Below are 20,052 nucleotides of genomic sequence, written 5' to 3' on the forward strand. Positions count from 1 at the left end.
TTAAAAATAAAAGTAATACATTCAAATAGTTAAGAAAAATGTAAGCAATACATTAAAACATAAGTTAAAAAGAGAAATCTTCCCCTCCAACTCCTAGCACCAATAGATACTCAGAAGTATCTGCTGAGTTTATGTCCCTTTTAGGAATATTTTATCATAAATAAGCATAATACACATACAGTTTTGTTCCTTGTTCATTTAACTTCATAATTTTATTTTGGTAATCTTTCTATACCAGTATATATTAGATCCACTTGTCTTTTTATTACTCCATGATTTTCAATTGTACATACCCCCGTTTGGCTCATTAGACTCTTATAAGGAAGAGTGACATTCAGGTCATTTCCAGCCTTTAGTATTAAAAACAATATTGTAAACATCCTTGTACACATCTTCCTGTACCTAGCTGCAAGGTAAATTCTTAGTAAGAAATTGCTGGCTTAAAGGGTGTGCACATCATACCATCAACATCATATGGGAGTACCTGTTGCTATATATTATCAGACTTTAATTTTGATGATTCACTGGGTGAAAGATGATATCTTACTCTTTTGGTTTGCATTTAGTTAATTATGAATGAGGTTGAGCATTTTGTCATATGCCATTACAGTTGTCTTTTTAAACCTGTCACAATTTTTCCCTTTGTGGTCAGGCTACTCTAAACGCCAGGACATCCATTTTGGCAGCAGCAAACCCAATCGGTGGACACTATGACAGATCAAAATCATTGAAACAGAATATAAACTTGTCAGCTCCTATCATGTCCCGATTTGATCTCTTCTTTATACTTGTGGATGAATGTAATGAGGTAACTACATGAGCTATCGCTCTGAGCTTCCTTTATTATTTCCAGTTTGGGTAATTGAGTGAGACAAGCCTGGAGGATGTACTCCTGAAGAACTGGTGCATGTGTTGGCACTGACCTTTCATTTCTGTCAGAGTGGCACAGGATTGGACAGAGGTTTATTAAGCAACTGAAAATCACTTGAATTGCTGGTTCTGCTTAATTGTTTTGAGGAATATCAAGTTTTTTGGTTTTGTTGCTGTTTTTGTTTTGTTTTTGGTTTTTTTGTGTGTTTTTTTTAAAGATTTATTACTTACTTATTTACTTATTTATTTATGGCTGCACTGGGTCTTAGTTGCAGCGTGCGGGATCTTTTGTTGTGTTGCGCAGGCTTCTCTCTAGTTGTGGCATGCAGGTTTTCTCTTCCCTAGTTTTGGTGCACAGGCTCCAGGGCACGTGGGCTCTGTAGTTTGTGGCACTCAGGATCTCTAATTGAGGTGCACAAGCTCAGTAGTTGTGGCGTGCGAGCTCAATAGTTGTGGTGCGCGGGCTTAGTTGCTCCATGGCATGTGGGATCTTAGTTCCCTAACCAGGGATCGAACCTGTGTCTCCTGCATTGGAAGGCAGATTCTTAACCACTGGACCACCAGGGAAGTCCCCTTGTTACTGTTTTTTAATTCTCAAATAAAAAGTATTTCAGTTAATTCCCAACCATACTCTTTAAGATTTTTATTAGATTTTTGTTTTTGTTTTTGTTCTTTCATTAAGGTTGAAAAGAACTGGGGTACCAAACAAATTTCTTTTTTTTTTTTCTTTCAAATTGAGTCATTTGTCTTCCTCTGTCTTCCTATCAAATTATTGCATGTGTCACATTTTTTTTTCCTAATTATGTAAGAGTGTTAAGATTGAATATAAAATTGCAGATTTAGGGACTTCCTTGGTGGCGCAGTTGTTAAGAATCTGCCTGCTAACTCAGGGAACACAAGTTCGAGCCCTGGTCCGGGAAGATCCCACATCCCGCGGAGCAACTAAGCCCGTGCGCCGTAACTACTGAGCCTGTGCTCTAGAGCCCGTGAGCCACAACTAGTGAGCCCGTGTGCCACAACTTCTGAGGCCCGCACACCTAGAGCCCATGCTCCACAACAAGAGAAGCCACCACAATGAGAAGCCCGTGCACCACAATGAAGAGTAGCCCCCTCTCGCTGCAACTAGAGAAAGCCTGCGCGCAGCAAAAAAGACCCAATGCAGCCATAAATAAAAAAGTAAATAAAAGAAAAAAATTTTTTTAAACTGCAGATTTACTTACATTCTAACATGTTAGTATTAGAGTTATTTATACTTAGACTTAAATATTTAACAACATTGCACATCTCAGATGTGCACAGAAGTACAAAATGACCTTCTGTAGAAGGTCATGTTGTACTGTACTTTTAACTGCTGAGCATGGAGGTCCTACGTTACATTAGGTACAATGCATACCTCTTGCTTACAGCAAAATTTTAAATTTATCTAGATAAAATTTGCCTTCCGTTAATGTGAATGTTTAAAGGGTTTTCGTTTTTTATGTTTGGGTTTTGTTCTTTTCCTTCACAAATCTATATAAATGTTTAACCCAGTCCCCTCCCCCCCCATTGTTGGGCATTGTCTGATTTTCATATATTTCTGTCTATACATAATTTACTAAATTAGTTTTTTAGCTTTTTAATTAGAAATAATTTCAAACTTACAGAAAAGTTGCAGGAAACACAATAGTGCATATAATACTCATATACCCTTTATTCAGTTCACATATTAACTTTTTGCCCCGTTTGCTTTACCATTTGCTCTGTATCTCTATTTTTCTGTACTATTTGAGAGTAAATTGCATATTTTTAGTATGATTTTATTTTTTTCAATGTTAATGGTTCTATGATGATCATCATTCGTATGTTCATAAGCGGCAATGTAATGTAGTGGCTAGGAGGATGGACTCTGAAACTAGACTCTTCAAATCCTTGCTCTATTACTAACTGTGTGGACAAGTTACTTAATCTTTCCAGGCCTCAATTTATTCATCTGTAAAATGGGGGTAATATTATCTACCTAATAAATTTTTTTGTGAGGGTTGCATGAATTAATGCTTCTAGACACACTTAGGGCCCTAGAAATCTTATTTCTGCCATATTAAAGTCAGTAAATTCCTTCAGGAATAGTCTTAGAATAGGGCAAAGGTATATATTTAAACTTTTGATTTTGGATGTGGTACTAAATTTTCGTCAGAAACTTGAACCCATTAATACATCTTAGAGTGGCATATTAGAGCTTGTTAGCTATAAAAAATTTCTTAATGCCTGGGATAGTCTGGAGTGGATATTACTATAACTGATTAAAATGATTTTCTTATTTTGAATTAGGTTACAGATTATGCTATTGCCAGGCGAATAGTAGACTTGCATTCAAGAATTGAAGATTCAATTGATCGTGTGTATTCCGTTGATGATATCAGGAGGTATCTTCTTTTTGCAAGACAGTTTAAACCCAAGGTAACCTGCCCTTTTGTACTGTAATTGGGCATAATGAGTATATGAAAGTGGCATTTAAACAAAAGCGTTGTATGGAAATTAACTGAACCTGACTTGTTTGGGTGTTTCTTTAAGGTCGTTTGGTTGGTTGGTTGGTTGGTTTGATTTCGGTTTGGGGTTTTTGGTTTCTTTTTGGTTTTTTTGAGAACAGTTTGTTTCCTCAGAGAGACTTGAGAAAAGGGAATTTTTTAAAAGTCTGAAAAATTCCATTTCTTTTACTTTTTAGGTACTAATAAAAAGATTTTTATGGGTGAACAGTTTTGAATAACCAAGTAAAGTAGGATACCCTTTTATTTCAACCATTATTCCTAAGAATCTTAAAACTGCATGTGCTTAAATCAGTAGTCTACTGAATGCTCTCGAATCTGTCTCTGAGGAAAGCTTGGATTCCTCTAGGTTATTGTAATGAACATGAGTAACTCTTTAACAGTACAAGATCCAGGGTGCTCACTTGGACGTTTATTTTTAAGATAAACCTCCAAAATGCATATTTTTTTTGACATTTTCCTAAAGTAGAGTACAAAAAAAAAATTTGTTTGATTCTGGTTGAGGTTTTTACACTCTTTCTGGCTTGACTTTTGGGAGTTATGCTTAGATTTTAATTATCTATCACCTTCACTTGATTATCCATAATATTGGGATTGACTCACTGTCCCAAGGGAAGGGTAAAGCGCTTTTGTTTGCAGAGGCATTTGTTCTCCATGACTGCGCTGGTCCCTCTTGACCTTGGCATGCTTAATATGCTTAGTTCCTTGTTCCGAAAAACAGTATTCTTTAGTATGCCTCATTTTGTTGTTATTATTTAACTAATAATAAGGTTGTTATTATTTAACTAATAATAAGGTATATATACAGTAGGGGATATGTTCCAAGACCCCCAGTGGATGCCAGAAACCACAGATAGTACCAAGCCCTATATGTACGATGTTTTTTCCTATACGTACATACCTGTGATAAAGTTCAGTTTATAAGTTAGGCACAATAAGAGAATATCTGAATTGCCAGCATTACTACTATTGCACTTTGAGGCCATTATTAAGTAAAATAAGGGTTACTTGAACACAAGCACTATGTTACCCTAACAATTGATCTGATAACCAAAATGGCTACTAAGTGACTAATAAGCAGGTAACATATACAGTGTGGATACACTGGATAAAGGGATGATTCTCATCCCAGGTGGGACATTGGACAGCATAAAATTTCATCACACTTCTCAGAATGGTGCACAATTTAAAACTTATGAAATTGTTTATCTCTGAGATTTCCTATTTAATATTTTCAGACTTCAGGTGACCGCAGGTAACTGAAACCACAGAACGTGAAGCCACTGATAGGGGGCAGTATTATATATATTGACTTCTCTTTTTCCCAAAGACTGCGTAAGTTAATTAACTGAGCCTCAAGAATAGCCTGAGTAGTAATTTGTTTAATGAGCTTTGGCATCTTGGGTATAAAAGTATACATTGTTTAGAAATGGTCATTTGCTTAAATACTAACTCTACTGTCTTCCTATTCATAAAATTAGTACATGGAATTCATAGTCCTCCTTTGTATTAGTTTCTTTTGAAAGGCATTTCAGTATTAATTTCTTGTCATTGGTTTCAAAGTTTGGATCTTCTCAGTTCCCCCAGAGTATCTTCACCTGGGAGGCTCTTAAACTTAATGTTTAAAGCCACTCCCATTAAGTAGAGAAATGCTCTGACTTCACTGATATTCTGAAACAGATTTCTAAAGAGTCAGAGGACTTCATTGTGGAACAGTATAAACGCCTCCGCCAGAGGGATGGTTCTGGAGTAACCAAGTCTTCATGGAGGATTACAGTGCGACAGCTTGAGAGCATGATCCGTCTCTCTGAAGCAATGGCTCGGATGCACTGCTGTGATGAGGTATCAAAGTCACTCTAACATAATGGGAAAGAGAAATTGATTTGTTGGCTTACAAGCTGTTTTTATGTTTGGTATAGGACATACTAGCATTCGCTGCAGATTTATTTTTATATAACTGTTGAGTGCTAATAGGATACATGACCCCTGACCCTGGGGTTTTTCCCTTGAAGAATGTTGCTGTCAACCATTTATTGAATGTACTAGTTAGATTAATGATAATGAGATAATCATGACATAGATTATAGAGTACATACATATAGAAGTGAGTTCAAGATTAATGCCATTCATTCAAGGAAAATTTGTTTAAACCCTACAATGTGCTAGGCCTGTGGGCAGGGGATACAGATATGATAATGTAGCCTCCAGTCCTAAGAAGGGAATTCTCCTCCTTTGTATAACATGTGGATATTAAATTGTTCTTTGAGCCTTGGGTTCTACAGGTACATGTCAGTGGGTATTTAGGGAGTAAATGGGGAGCAGAATGGAAGGACGCCCTCATCTCTGCTTCAGGCAAATAAGCCCTGCTTTTATCTAGCTTTATATTTTAGACGGTGTAAGATTTTGTTTGAGGAAGGAGTTTGGCTATTTTTCTTAATAGTATGATTGAGGTATAATTCACATAGAGGAAAATGTACAGCTTTGACTTTTTACATACACCCTTGTGGCCACTCAGCTCATAACATAGAAGGTTTACATCATCCTAGAAAGTTCCCTTGCACCCTTCCTTCCCCAGAAGTAACCACTGTTCTTACTTCATTCACCATTTCTATCCCATAGGTTTCATTTTTTGGCTTTTTTCCTTTTGTCTAATTTTTCAAATTCTCTGATGTGGTGCTTTACTGTTTACAAAATACTTTCACACTGTCTTACTTGTTATTCTTTGATTCTCCTGACATTTAATGGACATCTTTGTAAGTTAGGAGATGAATAAAAGAGCCCCTGTCTTCCATTGCTGATAGTTTGGTGGGAGCAAAACATATGTTTAATTAAGCATGTGAAATATGAGAGAGGATATTATGATAGAGTGTCATCAGCAAAGAGTACAGAGATCAATGAATTCTTTCATAACAAAGGTGGAGGGTTTGGGGAGATGCCAACATTTAAACTGAATCACTGAAGGGTGTATAGAATTTTGGTAGGCATTTTTAGAGTGAAGGTGGAAAGTTTAGCAAGAGTGTAGGGTATTGGGAGGAATGTAGTGGAATCTGTAGAGAAAGAATAGGCCATGATGGAGGGGAATTCTTAAAAACCATGCTAACATTTGTACCTTTTTTTTTTCTTCATTGTAATGTTTCTTAAAATGAGTTTCACAGAACTGACGTGTCTTGGAGAATTTCTAACAGATTTTTCTTTCCTTTTTTTGGTTTTTCAGTAGGTAGCAAATTCACATGATATGAAATAAATATACATATATATGCATATATATATACACAGATACAGTTCCTGAATAAAATCGAGTGTTTTTGCATATGTTTAAGAGCCATTTCTACTTCCTTTTATGATCATATTCTTTGTTCATTTTTTACTTATTGTTTTATTAGAAAGGCCTCCCCCACTCTAAGATTATAAAAGAATTTTCTCAGGATTTCCTCAGGCATTTAGATGGTTTCATTGTTTTTATTTAAATCATTCAAACATTTGGTATTTATCCTGCTGTAAGATGTGAGGTGTAAATCAGTTGATTCTTTTTCAGCTAGTTTCCTAGTTGTTCCAACACCACTTACTGAACAATCCATCTTTTCCATACTGGTTTGGTACACTTTTATTATATATTAAATTCTTGTGCTTGTTAGGATCTTTTTCTGAATTCTGTTCCTGTGCTGTCTCAGCCTCCTCTTGCATTAGTACCACAATATTTTAAATGTTCTCTTTTGTTCCACTGCATTGTTCTCTTTTGGCTATTGTGAACTTAATAGCCAGCTGGCTTTATTTTGTTTTGGTTTTTATTGATTATTGATATTCACTGTTTGAGGAAAGCATCCTAGGAACTTGTTTGGAAAACCCAGGAATTTTTGAACAAAGCACTAACCATTCTGTCTCTAGACTGCTGTTCTAATCTACAGATTCTGAACTTGAGCTACAACATTTCCAGCCTCCAGCCACCTCTGCTCACTTCAGACTGGCCCACATAATCCTGATTGGCAAGAACCAATTCCTTAATACCTATCCTATTGCTCCTGAATTCAGTGGTTTTTGTATACTGACAGACTCCTTGTTTTGTCTGAAGTCAAGGGCAGATTCTGTTGATATTCAAGGACCTCTCTGTTCAGCCCTGAAATGGGTTTTTCCTCCAATTGCATGGCTTGTCCCTATACTTGTGCTACTAAATGTATAAAGGTATATAATTATACCACCCCCTAGATTTTCCCTGATTGTTGAATATATTGTGAAATGTGAAATACATTCACCCTTAAAGCTATCTGTCCATTTATCTTTATTTCAAAAATCTGAACATAGAGCCAGCATATACTTGAGCTCAGTATTTGAGGTGAAATTAAATATGAATAAAATAAAAATAGTACACCCCCAAAAAAATTATTGATATTGAGAGTATGTTAAATTTATATGTTAATATGGAGAATTGACTTCTTTATGATGATTTTTCCTGTCTAAGAAAACATAATAGTGGTTAGAATCTAGATTATGCCACTATAAAAATCTCAGCTGTTTAAAACAGAAACAATTATATTTTTTTGCTCGTGCTTCATGTTCATTTATGTTAGCCAGAGGCTCTCCGCTTCACATCGCTCAGAAATTCAGGCTGATGTAAAGGCTTTCTTGACATACACTTCTATGATCACAGAAGATAGAGAAAAGACAAGGTGAATCATATGCCATTTCTTAACCTTCTGTCTAGAAATGACGTGACACTGCTGGTCACATTTCATTGGTCAGAGGAATTAACATGGCCATACCTAGAGGTTAAAGCAGTGCCTTCCTTTCAGGTGTCTAGAATGAGAAAAGCAAACATTCGTTAACAGTTCTGAGTACCAGAGACCTCATTATCTTTCCACTTATGTCTTTTGTTTCACTCAATAGGTTTTAAAGTTCGTATGATTTTTGCATGTTTCTTGTTGAATTTGTTTCTTGATATTTTGTTATTTTTGTGGGTATTGAAGGTAGACTTTTTTTCATTTTATATTTTAACTGGTTGTTGCTTGTATATATGAACTATTGATTTCTGTATGCTAGTTTTGTACCATACTGATATCTTTTGTTTGTAGTAGTGTTTCAGTTGAGTCTGTTGATTTTCCAGATTTTTGTTCTTATTTGCAAATGATAAATGGTGTATGTTTTTCTTTTTATTCTTATTGAAAAGTAAACTTAATCTTTTCCCATATTCTCCACTAATTTACTTTTGCTGTTGCAATACAATGTCTAATAATTATGACATTGGACATTTTTTTCTTGTTCCTAATTGGCTCTGTGGCTGAGATACGATGTGTTTTTATCAATAGGAACTATACATTTATTATTATGTCTTGAATATTTTTATCAAGAAGGTTTTTTTTTTTTTTTTTTTGGCCAGTTGTCTTTTTAGTGTGTATAGAGTTAGTCATGATTTTTTTTTTCTCCTGGATCTATTAAAATGAAAAATAATTTAATAGACTTTCTAATGTCAAGCCTTCCTGTAATAAATCCCACTTTTTTAATGCATTTGGCTTCTGTTTGCTGTTATTTAGAATTTTTAAAGCAGTACTCATAAAAAACATTGATTTCCGTTTGTTTTTGCAGTCTTGTTTTATTATCGTGGTTATTTCATTTAAATTTTTGAAAGTTTTCCCCTTTTTTCTCTATTCTAGAATGGTTTTCTATTGCATTAAAATTATCTGCTGTTTTACTGATATGAATTCTCAAGTAAAACTCTCCGGGTCTAGTGTATACAATTTGGATGCATGGTTCTTAATTTCTGCCATGGAAGTCAGTCTTGTTTAGATTTTCTATCTCTTCTTGGGTCAGTTTTGGTAAGCTACATTTTCCTAGAAAAGTATCCACTACCAAGAGTTGTTTCAGAGTTTAATAATATCCAGTTAGAATGTGTTTTTTTTGGTTGCTTGTTTTAATTTTACTGCATTGTGATTAGAAAATGATGTCTATGTTTTTCATTTAGTTTTTTGGTTTTTTGGAATTTGGTTTTTTGGATGCTTTGTAGCCCAGAGCCCATTTCCATAAGTGTTCCATGAGCACTTCAATGGAAGGCCTAGTCTCTGTTTACAGTGTATATAATTTTATATATATCTGTGAAGGGGGAGGTTACCTTATTATGTTACATAGGTTTTCTATTTTTTTGTGGGGTTTTTTGGTCTACTGTATCTTCTCTAGATTGAAAGTTAAAAGTCTCCTATGGGGACTTCACTGGTGGTGCAGTGGTTGAGAATCTGCCTGCCAATGCGCAGGGGACACGGGTTCGAGCCCTGGTCTGGGAAGATCCCACATGCTGCGGAACAACTAAGCCCGTGAGCTACAGCTACTGAGCCTGCGCTCTGGAGCCCGCGAGCCACAACTACTGAAGCCCGCGTGCCTAGAGACTGTGCTCCGCAACAAGAGAAGCCACCACAAGGAGAAGCCCGGGCACCGCAATGAAGAGTAGCCCCCACTCGCTGCAACTAGAGCCTGCGCACAGCAACAAAGACCCAATGCAGCCAAAAATTAATTAATTAATTAATTAATTAATTAAAAGAAAAGTCTCCTATGAATAGTTTTTATTTCTCTACCAACATAGTTATTGTCTCTTTGTATTTATCCTTTTTTCTCCTGTAATTTCTATTTTACTGATATTGTTGTTCTCTTAACTGATACATATATTTTCATTGAGATTTGTACCTTCTAACTTTGTCTCATTTATGCTTTTTGGCCTGAACTCCACCTTGCTTTCTTTCTTTGGTATCCCTTTGCCTAGCTTTTTACTATTTTTCGGCATTTCTGAGTAAGTTTAAGTGTGTCTTATATACATATACAGCATAGAGTCGGATTTTGTTTTGTGATGCAAACAAAATTTTTTTTAGTATGTAAGTTAAACCCATTTACATTTATTGGTATGAGAGATAGGTTTATTTGGGTTTTTGTTTTTGTTTTTGTTTCTTTTTATAGTTGACATGATTTTTCATTTTGTGGTCACTTTGCTTTTGCTTGTGTGTGTAGTTCTGAGACTCAGAAAGTTATTTTATTTTAGTGGTTACTTTTATTATTATAACTTTATATTGTACCCTTAGTTCTCTGTTGGTTCTTTACTATGAAGTGATAAAATTAGCATGTTTCATCTTCTTTCTTCTTCCCTTCCCTCCCAACCACCTGATTTTAGTAAATAATATTTTACTGTTTACCTTTGCACAGTCAGATATGCTTATCCATGGCTTGATTTATCATCTGTTACAGATGAGAGGCAATCAGCAAAATTTTTTTTTTTAATTGGGATATAGTTGTTTTACAGTGTTGTGTTAGTTTCTACTGTACAGCAAAGTGGAGTTCCCTGTGCTATACAGCAGGTTCTCATTAGTTATCTATTTTATACCTATTAGTTAGTGTATATATTTGTCAATCCCAATCTCCCAATTCATCCCACCCCCCCTTTCCCTCCTTGGTGTCCATACGTTTGTTCTCTATGTCTTTCTGCCTTGCAAAAAGATTGATCTGTGCCATTTTTCTAGATTCCACATATATGTGTTGATATATGATATTTGTTTTTCTCTTTCTGACTTACTTCATTTTGTATGACAGTCTCTAGGTCCATCCACGCCTCTACAAATGACCCAATTTCGGTCCTTTTTATGGCTGAGTAATAGTCCATTGTATATATGTACTGCATCTTCTTTAACCATTCATCTGTCGATAGGCGTTTAGGTTGCTTCCATGACCTGGCTATTGTAAATAGTGCTGCCATGAATATTAGGGTGCATATGTCTTTTTGAATTAATGGTTTTCTCTGGGTATATGCCCAGTAGTGGAATTGGTGGGTCATATGGTAATTCTATTTTTAGCTTTTTAAGGAACCTCCATACTGTTCTCCACAGTGGCTGTATCAATTTACATTCCCACCAACAGTGCAAGAGGGTTCCCTTTTCTCCATGTCCTATCCAGCATTAATTGTTTGTAGATTTTTTGATGATGGCCATTCTGACTGGTGTGAAGTGATACCTCATTGTAGCTTTGATTTGCATTTCTCTAGTAGTTAGTGATGTTGAGCATCTTTTCATATGCGTCTTGGCCATCTGTATGTCTTTGGAGAAATGTTTATTTACATCTTCCTCTCATTTTTTGGGCTGTCGGCAAATTTACTCCCCTCGGGTCTCCCTGTACCCCTCTATCTTCAGGACATATACCATTTACATTTTGCTCTGTCACTCTTAATTCCCACGTTTGTTTAAGTCTTAGTTTTGTAGCTAAATATGTGCAAGGCATGATCATTGGAGATAAATTTGTTATGATTTCTAACTTATCACTTTGCTGATTGAAATTTGGCCTTTTTTCAAGGGTTTGATGAAAAAGATGAGTTCATGGGAATAATATTCCCTGAGTGTTATGTTCAACAGGGTTATTTGTAGTCTTTACCTGAATGACATCCAACCTCTGGCTCATATTTTCTTTTCTTATAAATTTTTCTACTGTATCCTGACATCACTTGTTCTTTGGGAAAATCTGAGGCCAGCCCTTGATTATTAATTTTTCCTCCATAAGTAGTTTGATATTTTTCTCTTTCCAAAGTATTCTTTCTTATTTTTATAGACCAGTAAGCTTACTAGGATATGTCTTGATATTGACTGTTCTCAAATGGCTTAAAGTTTCATTGCAGGTGGTAATGTATTTAAAGAAAAAAAAAAAAAAAGCCTGCTCTGCTAGGTTTATCTGTTGTTAGGGGCTCAGCTCATTAGGAAGGGAGTAGATTTAGAGAGACTGTTGGTTATTTATACAAGGACTTAAAGCAATCTCCCCCCGCCCCCAAATAGACTTGTAATTTTTCTTCTAAGTAAGCTTTTTTTTGAGGCAAAACAAACGTACAGAGAGTGCACAAATCACAAGTGTACAGTTCGGTTAACTTTCAGTGAACATATCTATGTAATCTATACCCAGATCAGGAAGCTCTCTAAGAGCTACCCTTTCAGTTTGTTTACAGTCACTGCTACCATTCTCTGAGGATAACCTTTTTTTTTTTTCTTTATGGTTATATAGTAGTCTAACCATACTTTTCCTGATGGTTAGTTAGGTTGTTTTCAACCTTTTTTCCCCTCCCAGTTGTGGTTAAATACACATAACTATCAGTGAATGTATCACAGTGATTGGCTCATTCTTCTATTAATGGACATTTGGATAGTTTCCAATTTGGGTTCTTATGGGATGTGCAGGTCTTTTAGTTCATCTGGTGTATTTATATGTACATTTCTGTTTGGTGTTTACCTAGGAGTGGAATCATTGGGTCATAGATTGTAGGTGTGTGCAGTTTAGTAAAGCCTGAAAATCAGTTTTCCATAATGGTTGTAACAATTTATATTCCCAACAGCAGTGAATGAAAGTTGTCTACATTCTCAATATTGTCGGTCCTTTTAACCATTCTGGTGAATTTATGGTGTTCTCTCATATTTTATGTTGTGTAGAGGGAGAGTGTGAGAAAACCAAAATACCACTGTAATTTCATATGGAGAAAGTCTGTTTGGTATGTCAAAAAGACTGGCTTACTGATTTACTTAATCTTGATTGGCTTAGGTCCAGCCTAAACATGTGAAGGAAGCTTTCAGGTTACTGAATAAATCAATCATCCGTGTAGAAACACCTGATGTCAATCTAGATCAAGACGAAGATGCCCAGATGGAGGTAGATGAGGGCCCAGATGGCATCCATGGTGAGGTGTCTGTTCATGACTGTTCTAGAGTTAGGGACCAAAATGTTCTCTGAGATGTCATGGTAAAAGTGCACTTACTGATGGTTGTGAAGTCTATGTAGCAAAAGGGGAAAAAATGGATATTGAATTTTATTAACTGTTTCTAAGTTAAAATATAATTAAATAGTTGATATAAAATATATATGCTTGAAAGACAGAGAAAAAACACCAAAATGGAGATAGTGGACTTAATATTGCAAATGCACTTTCAGATCATGAAATCCTTTTATCTCCCAATCTTCCCATCCCTTCCAAATGGGTTTTTGTCTTCACTGGTAGCATTTATAAAGTTTCTAATTTATTTGTACAATTACTAAATACTGAGTATAACTATATGGTTGTTTTAAAATTAGTATTAAAGTATAAGTAGTATATTTATAAACATTTAATAGGGGAGTATTGGAGGCACAAAAAACAAGATTCAAACAGTTAATATTTCACTTAGGTCGTGCTGATAGCCCTGCTCCTGTGAATGGAATTAACGGCCACAGTGAAGACATGAACCAAGATTCTGTTCCGAAAGCCTCCTTAAGGCTGGGCTTCTCCGAATACTGCCGAATCTCTAACCTTATTGTGCTTCACCTCAGAAAGATGGAAGAAGGTGAGGCCATACTTAGTGCTGCTCACATGCTGAGTCATTTACATAAGCTGTATTCACATAAACAACTTTTTTTTTTTTTGTCTAACAAATCTTTTTTTTTTTTTAACATCTTTATTGGAGTATAATTGCTTTACAATGGTGTGTTAGTTTCTGCTTTATAACAAAATGAATCAGCTAACAACTTCTGATTCCTAAAGATTGTGTTATTTTGTCAGAAGAGATGAGAAACTGTTAGACAAGCTCACTTTGGCAAACAAAATCTACTAGGGAATGTCAGCATATCTACCAGCCTAGACATTTCCCCACAAGTTCATTGTCAAAGGTTTATGACTCATTCTTATTAATGTCCTTGGCCTATTTTAATATTTGTGAAGCCGAATTTGGGATCTGATAATATATAAAGATGCACTTAACAAATGTTTTTACAGATGCAAAGTCACTTTTCCTTACAGTGGGTTTGTTTAAAATGGATGGACTCCTAGGGTATTTATATTTCATAGACAAGTAATTGAACTCAAAAGACTATTAGCACAAGTACATTCCAGACTAGAAATGAAGTAAAATCCTCTTTTCTCTGTAGGTAAAGTGTGATATCTGAACATTAGTACCCTTCCTGTTCTTAACTGCTTTACCATGCTATCCAAGTTTTCTCAACCTATAATTAGCCACAAGGCAGAGGAAAAGTGATTAAATCAAGGGGTTGAACTTAAACTTCAATTTGGTGATTAACCATCAGAAAATTCTTATTTGACTGTCAGTATGCTGGCTTCCGGACATATTCTCATCACAGTGTCCTAACTGCGATGGAGGAAGAGAACACCAGAGATTTTCTTAGCTTACTAAAAGATTTAAGCCCTTTAGTTTCTGCCCTCATTCCCCTGGGAACTGTGGACCAGTGGGAAGGAGGAAAGAAGGCAGTAAAGAGGCCACTAGGACAGACAGGTTTTAGTTCCAGTCCCTTCTCACATAAAAAGATTTGGGAGCAAACATTCCTGTGTTCACATTGTACTTCATTATTCTTTCTCTCTCTCATGCAACTAAGTTTTAAACATGGCCAGCCATCAGTGGAGCAAAGATATGATTAGCACCCACACAGTGCATTCCACAGATAAATTCTAGGTCTTCCTCCTTTCCCTAGAAAAAGAAAAAAGACACTATTCACCCAGCCCGGTAAGTTATTAATTCGCAGTCTTCAGATAGACAGCTGTTTTCTAGCAAAACTTTTTTCTTTTTTTAATTCATTTATTTATTTAGGCTGCTCTGGGTCTTTGTTGCCACACACAGGCTTCTCTGGTTGCCGCATGTGGGCTCTAGGGCATGTGGGTTCGTTGCGGTATGTGGGATCTTTGTTCCCCAACCAGGGATCGAACCCAGGCCCCCTGCATTGGGAGTGCAGAGTCTTAACCACTGGACCACCAGGGAAGTCCCCTAGCAAAACTTTAAACTGTAAACCAAGGAGGTTACTTACTCAAAAGCATTTGGACAAACCACTGAAATTTGAGTACAACCATAATAAAACTTTTCAGAGGCATCATCAGTAAAGCTAAAATTTTCCTATTTTGATTTTGTATTTTATTAGCAATTTCTAAAATCAAGACAAATGAAGTTTTCTTTTATTATGCTTTATATCTGTGATAGTTTAAAATATTGCCAGGTTCCAACTTTTCTTGTGAATTTAGAGTTCTGGGCTCTAAAGGGCAGGTAGTTCAGTCGATAAAGGTAGACCTTGCTGGAATAAATTGGTAATTTTTTATTTTTGAGTGAACGTCTATGGATTTCACTCCTTGGTTGACCTCAATTCCCTAAAGTGTTCCCCTTTCCAAAGAGGAATAGTTGTATTTAAGCAGTTTTGCTTGCTGTGACTTCATTCCTAATTTATGCTTTCAACTGCTGTTGAAAGATTGTCATAGGTGGTGAAGCATGAGAAGGTGAAGGAAACACCTTCATACTTTGAAATCGTTGTAGCTTTAAGAAACTTGTTTCTTATAATCTCTATTTTTTTAGGTTTTTCTTTTCAGGATAAAGTAAGGCATACTTTAATTCAAGTAATGTAACACGTTATTTCAGGCTTATGCTGGAAGATTGCAAATCTTATTTCAGCAGATATGTTTTCTGACAGATTGAAGGTTATCTATTCTATACATTATCTTGTGCATGCAGACTCCAAGAATTGGCAATACAGTTTGCTACAAGGATAATTTAATCCTTTTTAAATATATTTTTTGTTGTTGCAGAAGAGGATGAGTCGGCATTAAAGAGGAGTGAGCTTGTTAATTGGTACTTGAAGGAAATCGAATCAGAAATAGATTCTGAAGAGGAGCTGATAAATAAAAAGAGAATCATAGAGAAAGTCATTTATCGACTCACCCACTATGTACGTATAGAATTAAGCTTGCTGAGGTATTACGGAGGGAGTTCATGCCTCATATCTGTGTAGGTTCATTGGATGTTCATTTATTTTGAATCATTAGGATCTAGTCAGAATTAGGAGTTGTATAAAACAAGAGAGAATTATTAACAATTAATTGACTTATTTCTTCTGCTAAAATAAGCAGAACTTAAAGCTGGTAAAGTGAATTTAGGGTCTTATTATTTGTGTGTTTTTAACCTTTGTTTTCCACTCTCTTTACCATAAACCTTCGAGCGTCCTGCCCACTGTCACCTATTTTCTGCATTTTATCCTTCCTCATGTTCTTATCTCCCCCATTACCCAGCTTAAAATCTATCCCATGATCACTTTTTTCTTATACTTTCAACTTCATTCTCTTTTTATATTACTTGCTTGGCAAAACTCCAGATTTGGTTCAGTCTAATTCGTTTTCTATACCTATATCTAAGCAGTTAAAAGTATCTGGAGAAAAGCATACAACCATGTGCCAACTCTTATTTTAAATTCATGACCACAAATCTCAAATGGACAATTCTTGACTTCTGTCTTATCGACGTCACAGTAGCACTGACCTCACAGTAGCACTGACCTCACAGTAGCACTGCCTGATGCTATTACTTTTCCCTAGGCAGTTCATTCTCCCACTCTCTTAAAGGACCATTATGCATACCTTCTCACTACTCCAATCAGTTGATTATTTTCAGTATTCAACTTGTCAGCAGCATCTGTCAAAGTTGATCACTCCTTCTAGAAATACTTTGTTCACTTGGCTTCTGGGTCACCATGTTCTCCTGGGTCTTCTCCTTCTCACTGGTTATTTCCTCTTATTCTCTTTTCCTGAGTCTTTCTCTTGTCACTTTTTAAATGAAGTATTATGCTTAGTCCTCAGACCTCTTTTCTGTTTATATTCCTTGCCTCAGTGATCTCATTTGGTTCTATGAATTGAAAACCATTTGTGATGACTCCCATATTTATATCTCCAGCTCTCACCTGTCCTCTAAATTGCTAATGTATGTAGCTAGCTGCCTACTTGCAAATTAATAGGCATCTCACACTTAATATGTTCAAAACAGTTTTTCCTTGCAGTGTTTCACTTACTCAATTGCTTTAAGCCAGGCACCTTAGAATTATCCTTGATTCCTTGATTTCTCTTTCCCCTCACAACTTCTCCTTTTATAAGCAAATCCTGTGTGCCCTGCCTTCAGTATCAGTATTCTCTGTTTTCTTCTCACCACTGTCACATCTACCCAAGCCACCATGCCTGGACCTCCATGGGTGCCTCCTAACTGTCCTCCCTTGCAGTGGCTCTCTGCCCAGCAGCCAGACAGATCTTTTAACAAATCAAATTGTTTTAGTGCCCTTCCTTCTAGTCCTTCCCTCACATTTAGAATAAAATCCAGTCTCCATACCACGGCCTGCAGAACCCTGCACAAGCAAGCCCCTGCCCACCTCATTCACCTCATTTCATAGCCTCTTCCCCTTGCCCATTCTGCTCAGTGACACTGGCCTTGTCACTGTTCCTTAGACACACCAAGCATGAAGGCCTTTGTACAAGCCCTTTGTTTCTTTGCCCATATTCCGTCCTCCATTCTGATGTCTGCTCAGATGTTACCTTCTCAGAGAAGTTCTTCTTGCCTGGCCAGTCAAAATAGCCTCCTCCTTGCTGTCACCCCCTTACCCTGCTTTGTTTCTTCATAGTGCTTATCATTGCCTGGCAGTATAGTCTTTATTTGGGTGTTTATTTTGTCTCTCTTATTAACATGCAAGCACCATGAGGACAGGGACTTTGTTTCTTTAGCCACTGTGTCCCCAGAATCTACAGTGGTGCCTAAGTCATAGAGGGCTCAAATACTTGTTAAATGATTGAATTTTTCTGTTCAAATGGCAGAGATTGCAGTTGACTTCACAGTGCTCATTATATAAATATTATAGTTGTCACATATCAGGGTTTGTCATCTGAAAAACTATTTCCCTATAGAACTAGATGAGTCTATGGTTACAGGTGTGGGGGTGTGGGAAGAACTATTCCATTCAAAATTTAATGAAAAATATGTACAAAAATAAAGCTGAACTGGGCTGGCGTTGTGCTCAGAGTTATCTATCTAGTTAGTGGTGGGCAATGTGTTTGCATCAGGCCAGCCCTTCCCTCCCTTGTGGCCCTGAGATCAGTGTAAGATAAAATGGTCCACACAAGAAATCCACATTCGGACACATTGTGAAATTAACTGATCTAAATTGGACTTACCTTTTTAAGTTTGACTCACCGCCTGAGCCAACTCAATACAGAAGACTAAGGAACTTATACTGTGCTAATCAAATGTGCTTCCTATGAAGGTGTGTTAGTACATAGAGTGAGTGCTTGAAAGTGTCCAGTCCCTCTTAGTGGAATTAGTTCTTATACTGTGGGACTTTTCCACCTTCTTAGGATCAAATCACTGTTTCCTGAGTTCCTCTGTATGGGCCTTCGGTAGGAGTCCTTCTCACTTGTGGACATGTTAGACTGACTTATAGTTACATCATGGCTTCAAATCTGTCATCAAGTTTATTAAGCAACATGGCATGTTCTGCTTTTTTTCAATTAGTTAATAGGTCAGAGTGAAAATTTTTTCATGTTAATTATCTTTAGATTCTACTTCTAACTGAATTATGAATGGATGGTATATAAAAGAGTTCAGTGGCCAATAATTAAAAATTAACATAATATTAAGCAAAATTAAACACTTTTATCAGAGTGATAAACAGAATCATAAACATACTTATCAGAGGATTTTATATAATTGCATGATTGTAAAATTCATATGTTCTTTTTTGAAGTTATATTTATAAGTAGTTGATGTAATATGCTAGGGAACCTGATTAAAATCACAATGTCAATCTTACTGATATATTTCTTAATTTTTCAAAAGAAGTTTATGGTATGAAAAAGTCTATATCCTAATGGGAAGGTGACTTAGCAGAAACTTGATATTGACTTTAAGATATAGTCCTTTTTCTGAGAGAGTTTCTGGGGGGAAATGAAAGAAAATGTTAGTCACAAACATTCAGAAGAAGGGTCAAGTCCTGTGTATCTTAGCATTCTTAATAATACTGCTGGAGAACTGAGGACAAACATTTGTGTTTCATAGGATCATGTTCTAATTGAGCTCACCCAAGCTGGATTGAAAGGCTCCACAGAAGGAAGTGAGAGCTATGAAGAAGATCCCTACTTAGTAGTTAACCCTAACTACTTGCTTGAAGATTGAGCTATTGAAAGTAACCAGAGAAACTGTGGCCCTCCACCTCTGGCGTGGAGTCTGGGTGGAGCTCTACTAGCCAGAGAAGTGCTTCTGGGAGTGATGATTCAGGAAGATTTACTCTGAGGAAGAAGAATCAAGTTGATTGTCTTATATGTCACATTCCTTTTATACCAACACAGGTTTTATCCCTTTGTTTAGTGTGCTTCTTGCCTAAAAAAAGTTGGATTGCAATAGTGTGTCATTTCTATAACTAAGACCTTTGTTTTCATGTGTAGGAAAAGGTCTGTTGTTTTTATGTTATGTGGTGTCTTACTGGAGAAATAACTTTTTTCAATTGCCAACTACTTTTTTTCACCAAAATAACTTTTTCTGCACTTGTCTATTGGATTTATTTCTATTATAAATTATTGCTTCCATTTATTCATGAATATGAGTCTTTCCCTTTTTGCTTGATTCCTGGGGAAAGGGGTGGAAATACGGCATTATGGTAAACATTTAGGTGTAGGTTCCTGTGAGGAGAGTCCTTATAAGAATTTGTTAGTGTGAAAGCTAAGAGGCCTTGGAGATGACTTTCCAAGGTTAATTCCAGTTCTCTTTGGTTTTTTTTAAAGAGTTTATGAAAATAAAAAGTTTATTATACTTTTTTCATTACTCTTTAATAACTTTTTAAACTTATATATCCTAAGAGTAAGGTCTCAGAATTATTTTCTAACTGCTTT

At 36.1% G+C, this 20,052-nt stretch overlaps 1 protein-coding gene across 1 annotated transcript in view; it reads left to right on the top strand.

The window, feature by feature from the left end:
• MCM6 (minichromosome maintenance complex component 6) overlaps positions 1–19,753 on the top strand; it is a 43,028-nt gene extending 23,275 nt beyond the window's left edge. The window contains exons 11-17 of the mRNA XM_059927568.1: positions 653–808; positions 3,178–3,306; positions 5,073–5,234; positions 12,933–13,068; positions 13,553–13,708; positions 15,943–16,082; positions 19,223–19,753. Of these exons, the coding sequence (XP_059783551.1) occupies positions 653–808; positions 3,178–3,306; positions 5,073–5,234; positions 12,933–13,068; positions 13,553–13,708; positions 15,943–16,082; positions 19,223–19,339 (996 nt within the window). The 3' untranslated portion in view covers positions 19,340–19,753. The remainder of the gene's footprint in view (positions 1–652; positions 809–3,177; positions 3,307–5,072; positions 5,235–12,932; positions 13,069–13,552; positions 13,709–15,942; positions 16,083–19,222) is intronic.
• The last annotated feature ends 299 nt before the right edge of the window (positions 19,754–20,052 follow it).

The sequence above is a fragment of the Balaenoptera ricei genome, chromosome 7, assembly GCF_028023285.1.
Source record: "Balaenoptera ricei isolate mBalRic1 chromosome 7, mBalRic1.hap2, whole genome shotgun sequence".
In the NCBI taxonomy this organism is placed as follows: Eukaryota; Metazoa; Chordata; class Mammalia; order Artiodactyla; family Balaenopteridae; genus Balaenoptera; species Balaenoptera ricei.